This window comes from Lates calcarifer, linkage group LG2, assembly GCF_001640805.2.
Source record: "Lates calcarifer isolate ASB-BC8 linkage group LG2, TLL_Latcal_v3, whole genome shotgun sequence".
Lineage (NCBI taxonomy): Eukaryota > Metazoa > Chordata > Actinopteri > Centropomidae > Lates > Lates calcarifer.
In genome coordinates, this window is record NC_066834.1 from 4,108,813 (window position 1) to 4,121,998 (window position 13,186).

Sequence of the window (13,186 nt, forward strand, 5' to 3'; positions counted from 1 at the left end):
CTAATCTGTATCTAATTTGTACAGTATATTAGGCTAGTAATTGTTTGGATAATAGAATTACATCTGGGTGACTAATGTGTTTTACTGTATTTGTTCTGCTGTTTACCTCTAATGTTTGTTGGCTGAACCATGATATGTCACTTGGTTTTAGCATGAGATGACAGTGGATCTATCTGGAATTTTTCAAACAACATCATCAGAAAACACAGTTAAACATGCACTTACAGCCTCGAAATGCATGTGAGAATTTCAATTTGTTGCCTGAACCGTGAAGTACCACTCTCCGTTTAAGAAGATTTATAATCACTGATGCTGTAACACATCTGTGAAAGGCTAAACATGCAGTGACAATAATGTTTTGGTTACTTTTTAGACCAACTCTGTCTTAATTTGGCTCTGGATTTTGCAAGGAGTGCAGATTTAAAGATACATTTACAACCTCAAGATGCATGTGAAATCAGTCCACTGTTTGAATCAAGAGATGCCAGTCTCTTGGGTTTAGCAAGAGCTCACAGATGATATATCTGTGCTCCTAATCATGATACTGTATAGTTTAAAACACACATCCATAGCAGTGATAATTGTATTTTAGTTACTTTTTCAATGTCTTAAAATATATCCGTCTAAATCTGAATTTATTTTAAAAAATATACTTGTTTCATGCTAAAATGTTACTTTGTTGCCTGAATCCAGAGATGTCTTATGGCTGATTAGTCTGTATTCTCGATCACTGATGCAGTATAGCTTACAACACATCTCTGAAAGACTGAGCAGCTAAAAATAGATGAACTTTGCTCTGAAATTACAAAAAATACACATTTAAACATATTTACAGACTCAAAATGCAGTAAAAATGTCAATTTGTTGACTGTTTTCCATACAAATATCTGCAGTCCTAATCACTGTCAATGTACCACTAATGCCATGAACACACTACATGATGTGAGCTTGCTGTAATGTCTGTGCTATGCAACTTGTAATCGGGAATCTTGAGAGTATTCTGGTTTGCACATCACATGACTGATCAGTGACAGGGGGTCACAAATGACAAGATCTTTCACCAGGAGGAATCCGCCAAAAAGTCTATCTGGAGTCCAAACTATATTTTGTCACAAAAACACAAGCAAGAAGTGACACAGGAAATGAAATGATACCATGTGTGATACGGGTTTTTTTTTTTCTTCCAAAATGGATGTCCTCAAGAAAATAGTGATCCAAGTTGTTTGTGCCCTGATTTGCAAAAAAGTATTGAGTCCAAGCAAACCATTTAAATTTTCTTGTAGCCATGCTTGTTGATGTTATACAACTCCTGCCCTGACTTTTCCCTCACCCCATGTCTTGTGTTTCATTGGCTGTAGCTCACACTCATTGCCAGACACAGGACGGTCACAACAATTTTCACACTACTGGATTTGGACTCCCCAAAATGCCCAGATATTTATCCTGTTACGTATCTTTCAGGCGTCTGCGATGCACCTGCGAGTCCCTCAGATGGCATCTTTGAACACAACTAGAGATGGTGTACCAATTAGTCAGCGCCGAGCGAACACCAATTTGCCTCCGATCTTGGCTTTTCTCTCTGATCTCCAAAAAACTACTGGCGAGTGGAAAATCAAGGCTAAATTCATGTAGTGTGAACTTAGCATTTGATCCCACATCTTTAAAAAGCTGGGCACAGCAATGGCACTCATGCTTTAGAAAGCTTTTCAACAGAAACATGTAATTTACCACACCAAAATGCAAATAAATAAATAAATTCTTTAAAAAAAAATTACATTTAGTTGTTGTGTGCTGCTAAACCTACAGACAGAACCTCCATCGGCCAATTTATGGAGGAGATTCTGACATTTTTCTTCACCTCCAAAATCTGTGCACAGAAACATGGCCACAGCTATAGGAACCACTGAGTGTTAAATGTCAGCCTCTGGCAAACTCTGTCAGCTATACTGATGCTTTTGAGTTGCCTATTTCTGCTTCTCTGTCTTCTATGATGAGTTCATACATTCATGGATGACTTTATGACAGATTTTGGCCCATACAGAGCCAAGAGGATTCCTCACACTTATGGTACTTATGGTAAGAAACATGTGAATTTTATTATGTTGAGCCAGTAATTGACAGAAAATGTATCAGAATAATTTCTCACTTTCAGAATCCATTTCCAGTCACATGGGCAGCTGCATACTGTATGTATGAGAAACACAGGACATAATAATGTTATCTCCCCTCATAAATCACATGGGTAAATGGTTGCCATAATGTAATCTGTTCTTGACATCTTCCACTTTGCACATTTGCAGAGGTCAGTTTAATTTTCCTTCCTGAATCTTTAATGTTTAGGATACACATTTTCAAAGATGACAGGAGCCCTTTCACTTCATTTTTCTGTGTGTCTTGCGTGTGTGTGCTCAGTTTTCCCCACAGGATGTCTGTCTGCCTGTGGTGGTGACAGGCTTGAAGGGGAGGGGATGTACACAGGGAAAACTGAATAAAAAAAAACAAAAAAACTACAAAGATAGGAGTTTAAAATATAGTGCAAACAACCTGATATATGTTAGCCAGGTGCAATTTATCTGAGTTAGTTTTGTAATGAGTTTTGTAATAATGTTTACGTCCTCCCAGATTAAGAGAAAGTGAGAGAGATGAGATGTAGTCTTTATATAACAGTTTATTTATTAGTTGTTTTCCTGTTTGGGGTTAATAAAGGTAATTAAACTATAAATAATGTCAAAAATAATGGTAAATTATCATCTGAAGTTACCTGGTTTATGTGAGGTCTTAAAATTGACTGTTGTCTAGACTCCCATTCCCTTTAGTTATTGTTGCTCCTGTCAAACTTTCTGGTTTTGCACAGTACACATCCAGTTTACAACATTAATGCTGGTAGCTTTACAGTTGAAATTCTCAGTTATGTTTGAAACAATGGGTCCCCTTCTAGCTGCAGACCCACGATTTTGCTGACCGAAGTGACACAGATAATTCTGTTCAGGGCTTAACTATGCACTTTATGGTTGAATACACAATTGTGTGCTCCAGGTTAAAGCTGTATGTCCCTGGAAAAAAGTCAGCGAAGAAACAGCATTGTTCTTATAGTGTACTGTATGTTGGTATCATGCATCTGATGGAACAGAGCTGCTCCATTTTCATCCAATCCAGGTAATTATAAAGGGCATGTTTGGCTCACATTTTACACCCATAAATACGGCTGAAGAGTATTTTTACACTTCAAGTCTTTTCCTGCCTACATTCCTGAGGGCATTTGTGAGTTTTATAGATAGGCGAATAATCACAGTGCTTCACAGTTTATGTCATGAGAGCTGTATGTTTTTCTGTGCTCACAAGGTAAACGTTGTTGAATGGTGCTCGAATCATGAAGGTTTCAATTTCTCATAGTCACCTCTGTTGTGGATGCCAATTTGTCTTAGGGTAAAGTAAAACCCAGGAACACACTTTTTTAGAAAGATATGAAAAGAATTGTTGAATAAATGAAGCAAACCCAAGCTGCTGACAAGCAAATATTTGGTATTTTCTCTCAATAGATGCTCACACACAAACTATCATAAATTTCCTGTCAATCAAATAATCACTCGATCAGCTAACTACTTTGTTATCTACTGTGTATTTTAAAAGGATGGGTCTGACATCTCATGTCATCCCAACACGGCCATAGCATTTATACACATACTACACTGTCTTCCTCCTTTAATACGAGGATGCTTCATCATCTGTGTCATGATCAGGTGTATTAGATGCTGCTGTCGACTTTTATTATCATCTCATATAGAAAGTAATGATTCTTCCTCTCTCAATGGCTCTCTGAAACTGCATCCTGGAAACTGAGGGGGGGCAAAAAAAAACAAAAAAAACAAGGGCCCTTACAGAAATGCCTGTCTCTCTGGGGGATCTCAGCCAAGTGCTTGTCTTCTTGAATATACTCAGCCAAATACTTATATAATTGAGGATTCTGACTTAATGTCTTGCTTTTCCATTCGGCTCAAGTCCAGGTTTCAGTGAGGTGACATCCAGAAATATACAGCAATTTTTTTTTTTTTTTTGCAAACTAGTGCCCTGTGAAGTTTGGTCTGGCTTTTTTTATTATTATTATTAATTTACTTTGGAAAGACATATGGTTCATCTGAAATAAATCTATGCCATGCACTTGTTTGACTAAACAACAAGAGTTGTTGTTTTTAGAAACACTGGTGGGAATACAATACAGTACAATTGTAACACAATAGAGGTCAGCTCTGCAAAACACAAAATTTTCATAATTGGGATGATTAGTTTAGCTTAGCGTAAAAACTGGAAGCAGGGAGAAACAGTTAGCTTGGTTCTCTCCAAAGTTCATATATATAGATTACTATATATAGATTACGATATAGATTACTTCTCCACACCTTCTTTTTTAAAATGTGCCAATTTTTCTGTGGTCATGAAAATTCAGAAAGCACAGTTGCAGATTATTATGTTTCCATACACAATACCCAGACAAGTGTAATGTGATTTGGCCTCCTGATAAATGCTGGTCAGTGTGCAGTGGTTGTGTGTGCTTTGAGTGAGAAAATCTGTGTATCAAATTCAGCACTGTGGTCTCGGGTCATCTATTATTTCCTGGCTCCAAAGATAGTTGCAGGAATTTAATTATTTTATGACTGCATTACTTTGTATGTATGTTTGGGTGTGTGTATGTGTAAGAGACACAGAGACAAATAGTGAAGGGAGTTGGTGGAAAAAAATCTGTCAAACATGGTATGGAACATTGCTCATGGTTATGAAAGATTGTTTTTCTAATTTTGCCAAAAATCAATACCTCTCTGTCTCTCTTCTCGTCTGTCTCACAGTCTCTCTCCCTCCCTCTCTCTATGTCCTCCTTTTGAACAGCGGCAAGGCCACCTTATTATAATTCAGCCCTTAATTACCAGCTGGGGATCAAGGCTAAACGAAGTCTCTGTAAATATTGAAGCGGTTCATTTAGTCTCACCAAAGTGTATCTTCTCTGGTTATCTAACTTGTTCTCAAAACAGTAGCAACCCCATTAAATTAGTCCAGATTTGGCAAAGTCGGCTGTACACTGAAGTGACAGGTCGTCTGAAGATGTGACTCTTTGGTCTATAATGTCGACCACTGAAGTGGGACACACTTTATTGATAGAGATTGTAATTAACTGGCTGTGTGGAGACAAAGGAAATTGCACATTCATCATATCAAATTGGCTCAGGGGGCTTAGAAAGGGCCAGATAATGGCTCTCTTCATGCCTGAGCCGTGACCAGAGTGCAGACAGCTTGAGAGTGTTACACTTGTACACATGTACACAATGCAGTCATGGGCACGCAAAAAACAAAGTTAATATACTCACCCCAAAACACTATTTAAACACTAATGCTGAGATCAGATTATAATAGATTTCTGTCTTTTTAAATTATAACTATGTCAGATTTACTGTTAAGAGTCAGAAATACTTGGAATGACTTGGTTCAAAGGCACAGCAGAAATGAAGACATCTAACTCAAAGGAATCACCCAAAAAGAAGATCAGAAGAAAGAAAACACTATCAAAATTGAGGTCAAAGTTACACTACATAGAAGAGAAGCTTCTGGAGAAAACCAAAGACATCGTCAATCAAGAAAAGACTGAAAAGACTTGAGATGATGGCCATGAGGAAGCAGGTAATTGTCAACATGGGAAGCAGAGAGGTCCGGAGGAAAACTACAACAAGGTCATCAGAGAGCATTACCCAATAACAGCCAGTGAAAACTAATGTGCACACTTATTATCTGCTTCCTGCATCAAGATGAAGCCTCCACTGTAATTAATGAGAAATATGGAGAAATTCGGAAAAAGGACCATATATTCTGTAAGAGAGCCTTAACAGACACTGTAGCAAATCTACATGAAGGATTTCTGCCTGAGAATCCCAGGCACAACCTTTCCAAAGCTCAATTCTTTAAACTTAAGCCATTTTGGACTGGCAAGCGAAGAGTCATAGACACAGAAACCTGTGTGTAAAATGAAATGAAATCTTTGGTTTGAAGAGAAAGAAGCTGATCCTGCAGGTAAATCTGTACCAATAACTTATGCAAAGATGGGTCCACTGAAGCAAACGATGTGAGAAATGTCTTTCTCCAGAAGAGGCATACTTCCACTGAAAAGCTGGTGGACCTCATGCAGGGCTTGTGGTTTTACTGATTTTCTACTAGTGTATTATCCTACTTAAACCACAGCTACTTTGCCAAATTAATTAATGCACAATAGTTTTTTAAGTTTAGAAGCAAATGCATACAAGACTCAACCAATCAACACTTGGGGAAAAACAATACGTGCTCCCATATAAATAGGACTACTTCCATAAATTAGATGTGTATGGAGAACACGGTAAGGCACAGCATGTGCATTAATATTTGTTTGATATTTTAGCCGTGTGCAAATTCAACACGTCTGTTCTTGTTAGTGTGGTTGTTCAGAATTAATGAACCCCACAAACTGACAAATGAGAATATGCTATTTGCCCAAGGTGGTTGATAATTTTTCAGTGCCATGGTAAAATGGTTTCCATGTTTTTAGCATATGTTCTAATGTTTGCCCTGTTTAGTCCTGCTGTTTTTATTTATTTATTTTTTTGTAAGCGTTGTTTTCATGTGTTCTCTGTTCACTGCTTGTGCATGTTATGTACTTCTGAAGAACATTCTGATTGAACATGAATCCATGACAACATTATCTCATTTATTTTCTACATTACATTTCATAATGTTTTTAACCATATCTCAGTTTTAGTATACTTCTTATCATTACTGAAATTATCAGCCTCATTTCTCTGTATCATTACCATAACAGTTACTCATTTAATGTTAAAGCTCTATCAGGTTTGCCACGTTGTTATGAACATATTTCAGGTTTCAATGAAATATCAAAATATTAGGTTGTAGATTGTGGAAGGTGATGGGGTAATGACAGCGAGTCAAATTCAAATGAAAATGTTAATTTAAAAATATATACTATTTCGTAGTTTCAAGTAACTATGCATGACTGTTAATAATGAATTTTTAAGAATGTGAAAATGTATTAGCTTTTCTAATGGTCTTGACATTTTTAGACCCTTGGGGTAATGAGATTTTCAGGGATTTGTTTTGGAAAATATGTTCAAAAAGGTGTTAAACTGTCAGTAAATGTTTTTAAATGAATGCTTGTTATTAATGCAGAGAAAAGGAACTTTGTTGATGCAAGTCTTTTTAAGATGGCACTGCAAAAAAGGGATGATATTTCATTTCTACAAACTTGCAATCATTTGGCATTATTACTGGCTGGTTGAGTGGTCTTTTCACATTTCAGCTGCTATATTCTAAAACATATGATGTGTTTAGGAAAAAATCTCAGAATTTGCTTTACACTGTCTTCATTCAATTAATCTTGACACCAAAATTTCATGAGATTCACCCAGTTACACTTCCACCTGACAGCACCAACTACAAATGCTTTGTATGTGACTGCAGTTATATGAATAAAACAGAACCTCTATGGTGAAGGTGGGCTCTTTCCTTCCCAGGCAGTAGAGACGCATAATTATTCACACAGGATGGATGATGTCACACCCATAGATGTAATAATGTCAAATGCTTACAGGTTTGCAGAAATGAAATAAAATATCATCCCTTTTTTGGTGCACCATGTTTATGGCTATGCAATGAGGAGCACACCAATGAACACATCATAGAAGCTGCTAAACTAAACAAAGGAAGGCAACAAAAAGAACCTGTTGGTTCACTTGACTTAATAAAATGAGCAAAGCCCAAAGGCTAACAGGTCATCCATTGCTGGGCTGATATTGTCTGAATTTGACATAAGTCAGACAAATCTGAACACACAATTAACCCAGAATGCAAGTATGGTTGTGGTGGGTGTGCGTGTATCTGTCTTGGCCTGTCAGTCTATCTATCTGTAACTCACACACAAAGCTGTTCATGTTTTCAAACTACCGGAATGATTTGGGTCACTTTGGGTGGGTGCTCTTCAACATGTGTTTGCTTGTTTATGGATGCATGAACAGTCTCCCCATTGTGATTTTACATTTTCAAAACCAAGAGACTAAGATCATCTTGTGCCTCCCATGTTCTCACGTGTTGTGATTGACAAAAGTGACAGAATGATACATTATCAACTGGCTCAAAAATGGGAACTTCAGTTAATTCTAAAAATGTAATATGGTTACTGCAAGGGTTGTCACCATTCATAGAGGTTGACATGCTGACTGGTTTTCTTTTAAATGAGTCATATTTTGTTAATTAAATATTTAAAGTTTCCATAGTTTCTCCATCTTTCCCCTTTATTTATCTTTGGCTTATCTTTGATGTTATGTAGCAGAAAACTCCTGACCTCTGAGAAGGAGAGTACTAATCTTCCAGACTTCGCCTAGATGGAGGGCGGATCTGTGTTGTCCTGGACTTTCCTAAGAGCTGTTATTTCATAGGTGGTTGAATCTGATAAGGGCTTTGCAGGGCTTGTCAGCTCCTCATTGACAGTTTGATAACTATTGTCTGCTCTCTTCCTATTTTGTCACCTCCATTTCTCTTCTCTTTAAATTCACTGTCCAACCTCTCTTGCACTCTCTGTCTTCCCCTTTCTGCTCCCTCCCGTCACTCTCTGCGCTTATACTGTCGCTCTTTCGCTCTTCCAACTTTTCTCCTCCATCTTACATTACTTTTTTTCTCACCATCTCACTCTCTCTAGTGGTTCTGTTGGACACTACGACAGTGCTAGGAGAACTGGACTGGAAGACCTATCCTGTCAATGGGGTGAGTGACACTGACACTTCTTAAAATACTGTACGTATATTTTATTTTTAACAAGCTTGCCTACATTGGTCATAACCAGTCAAAAAAACTGAGCAAACTGAATAAAATATACCAAAATGAAATAAAACATTTCAATGTAGCAATTTTACAGGTTTAGTAGAGCATAACTTAGACCTAAAAATCTAGGACCTACCACCCTTTCTTTCCAAAACTGAACCCTTGAGACAGATTACTCAAGGTTTGTCTTGCACTCAAGTCAGATACAGACAGGAGACCGGACCTTGGGTCACATTAAAAATCATACAGGCTAAAGGTGACATATTAAACACCGACCTTTCTGACAATAGTCAGACCAATGTGTCACCCAGAGAGCATGGCTATGGTGATTTGTGGGTCAAAAACACATCTATATGTGTAGATAAAAACTGGTCTCAATTTGGTTGACAAGTGAAGTTTATTTATTTACATATAATTGTTTCAACAGCATTTCTTATAGCATTTCATTGCTATACTTTAGCATGTAGTACCTGCTTTACATTTAAGGACATTTCAGCCAGACACATGGAAGTGGATTACTATGTGAATGTAGAATATGTACAGTGCTGATGTTTGGCGTCTAGGCTCTGGCCAACGCAAGGCATCACCAAGCGCAGCACAACAGGGAGGTGAGGAACAACAATATTAACAGCATCCCTACGGGCAGGTAGAGCCAGAGCCTGCAGGTGGATGCTGAGGTGGAGGTGGCGTTTTTGAAACATTGTATGAACAGTGTCAACAGTAGGAGCAAGTGACAGCATAGTTTACAGGTGAGCAGTGTGACAGCTGTCATGCAGCAAAAGTGAGAAGAGCATTGATGGCTTAAGTACACCTCTATGATTGCAGTGAAAGAGAAGTAAGCTGTGTGAGATACTGATTGAAGCTGACTGACTTAGTGAGCTTACAGGCTTCACTTCATCCAATGAAAAGCTGTTTAAGCAACGGCTATATGTAACCACAACATCTAAAAAAATAACCTGTCAACCAACTGTAGCCCACTTCTAACCTAAACCTGATGTCTTTTGACCTGAAACAAAAGTAATGCTCACTGAGTCAGCTTGCAGAGGTCTGGAGAATGTGGAAAATTTAAAGGGTACAAGCCACTGTCATACTTTAAACCAACACAACAAATAACTTATCTGTGTCCAAGTATAGAAGCAAATGGAGTTGCCATATCTGGAGGCAGTTCTTCAAAATCACACCAGAATTTGTCATTTTATTAGGCCAAACTTCAGGTTCTTCTTCCTGTCCACCCATTTCTCTGAGCTCCATTAATGATTAAACCACATCTAGCCCTAAATATAATGAATAAGAATTCACAAAAATCACTTTGAAAGTAAATTGGAACCATTTCTGAAACATAAAAGGTGGAATAAAACTAAAGCACAAAGATCCTTGATTCAATAGTCTCTTACTCTTACTTTCTCTTCTTGTTTTTTTTAATAGAACACATGCAACAATGTTTATGTGCAATGAATACAGATTTGATCAAGCCTTTAAAATATCTAGAGATTAAACTAATTTGATTGTAGTATATAATTTTTACAAGGCTAGACCTGAAGGGGAAATGCTGTAGATTTCACTCTTACAAATATTTCTGCTGGGACCCAGCAAGCATCAGCAACAACAATAATTTTTCCACAACATTGTGTCTAATCCGAGACACGAGGCGGTTGCGAGACTGTTTGTGCTTTCAGGCTATTATTAAAAGTGTAATAAATCCTTCAGAGCAAAACCAATAAATAGAAACAAAATACTGAGATATTTTCAGGGCCAAATACCAATATTGAAACAGCTTCTCCTCCCTTGCACACAGCCTAAACAAGGGCTTTTTCTATGGGGAGCAACAATGCCATTAATTGGTTGAATAAAAAAACACCACCACCACCCAGATTCACATCAAATCAATAATTCATCACAACTACAGAGATTTAATGATATTTTCATAACACCTCTCTCTCTCTCTTCCCTTTGGTCTGACAATGACAAATTGTCTTGTTTTAATCAAAACCTCACACCTCTAAACCAGTTTGAGTGCCTCCACCATTGTTGTTAATACAATATCTGTCTGTGCAGTGTAGGTAAGTGTGTGTATTTCTTAACCACCTAATCTCTTTTTAAACACCTACTGACACAAAACACTGATACCCACATTATTTTTTTTCCTGTTGTACATAATCACACAGATTCCTGTTGGTGTGTAATGTAAAACTAGCTTGTATGCATCTCTTTTTTTAAAGGTCCCTTAAGCCAAATTCTGTCGCCCTGACTCAATTGTGATAAAAAAAAAAACTTTCCAAGACTCTGTTTGTTTTGTTTGTTCAAACCCAGCCAGAGGTTTAAAAGCTCAGGACTTCCTTTCATAGTCAAAGTGCCATGAATGCTGAGAGATGTTGCCGTATGTTGTGTAAAAAGTTTTTGTGCACTCAGCCGTATGGAATGATACTGGTTGATTTGGTTACACTGGCTGATTGGATTTAAGTCAATACTAATGTTTAATTACCTCATGCATGAACTATATATATATATATATATATATATATTTATTATTTTATTTTTTTCCCCCTTCATCAATCCATCAATCATATGACTATAAAGGATTAATGTGTCCCTTTGACAATGAGGCAGGTGACACTGTCAAGGCTGGTGGTTCCCATCTGTACACACGTTTGTGTAAAGATGAGTTAAGACACAGATGATCCAAAATCAAAACCACCTATAATGATGAAAAATGCTCATATATTTTGGCTCTCACATTCTGTGCTTTCCAGAGGTTGAACAAGTAATTGCCTAACGTCAGTGTATGAGTAGGATTTATTAAAATGATCACATACTGTAGTTCAGAGGTTGTGGACAAATGTAAAAGCTCTACTGAAGGGTCTAATTGTTGTTTGGCAATAAAGTACTAAATTGGCATTACATTATCGCTATAAAAAGCTTGCCTTCTCTCACTCTCTCTCTTCCCACATACCTTCCATTGCCATCACTGGCAGTGTAGTTAGCTAAACAACATACATAAGCCATGAGTAGGCGAGGAAAGGCAACTTTCTGGGGAGAGCAGTTATTGTAATAGGCAAGTAAAAGCTACAGACAACTTGTGTTCAGTAATGACCTTTTTAAGTTAGTTTCAGTTAGTTTTGTTCATACTGTCTTACCTTGCTCTACTACAGATTTGCAGAGAAATTGTGCTTAATTAAATACATAAGCAATTAATTGAATGTTGGCTGTAAAAACTGATACATACATACATACATTAAATATGACTTTTATAACTAATGATGGTGAAACTGAATCCATGTTACTTTACCACTAGTGAAAGGAGAGGCTTCTGCTCACATTAGTACGTCTGGTATCTATGTTGCAGCCATCACTGATTTGAAAGATGATCTCTTTATCTGCGAGGCTAAAGTTCCATCTAAGCTTCTTTTCAGCAATGACCAACTTTTATAACAACTTTCTACTGACTAAATTCAGTGGCTGTCAAAGTTTCCTGTCAGGAGCTGAGCGCAGACATTAAGCTGCTGGGAGCCACAGTGGAGGAAAAAACGGTCATAACAAGGAAAGGGAGAAACTCACCACAAGTTTTCAGTATCTGAACATCTCTGCTTCTGAATGTCATGGATGAGGTTTAAGTGTATCTCTATCTGGCATCATCAATTTGAAAACACATTCAAAGCAGAATGCAGAATAACACCTTACCTGAGAGGTAGGAGTCTTCTCTGAAGGCCCGTCCAAACAGGATGTGGAATAACAGATTGGGATTTACATATGCAGGTTGTAGCTGCTCTGTCCAGCATTGTTCTTGAGTACTGGGACAAAAACAGGAAGTACAGGGAAGAGAAATGTGTGAAAACAGGTCACGCTGTGTTCCAACAGCTGAAGCTACAGCATTCATGTCCAACATTGTCCTATATCATCTTTTTTACAACTCTTTTAATAATTTGTATGTATGTAGTTATGGCACAAATAAATAACCTATAAACATTGATTACATGATTAATTACTTGCTATCAGATCTTCTCCTATTGGTAGGGGAAGAGCACTCTGGTCAACTTTGTTGTTTTTAAATGTTCTCTAATAAACTTACTTGGTAGATCATAATTCTACACTGACTATTTGTACTGTATGAGTGATTTACATGGCAGTAAAGTAAAAAAAAAAAAAAATCAGTACATTTAATACATATCTATGTTCTACTGTGGTGACATGATGATAATGATATGAAAAGCATTTTTGTTTTTGTTAAATTTGAGCAGCTAATACACACACCTTCCAAATCTTAACATGTCGTGCGGCCCTATATATCAATCAAGCCGACTGACATGCTGATTGATATGCATATGAATAAAGCTAATTGATGTGC

The 13,186-nt window shown here is 37.3% G+C and overlaps 1 protein-coding gene across 1 annotated transcript in view; it reads left to right on the forward strand.

Moving 5' to 3' along the window:
* The window catches only part of epha6 (eph receptor A6), a 50,830-nt gene that overhangs the window by 920 nt on the left and 36,724 nt on the right, over window positions 1-13,186 (forward strand). The window contains exon 2 of the mRNA XM_018683112.2: window positions 8,723-8,787. Within this exon, the coding sequence (XP_018538628.1) occupies window positions 8,723-8,787 (65 nt within the window). The remainder of the gene's footprint in view (window positions 1-8,722; window positions 8,788-13,186) is intronic.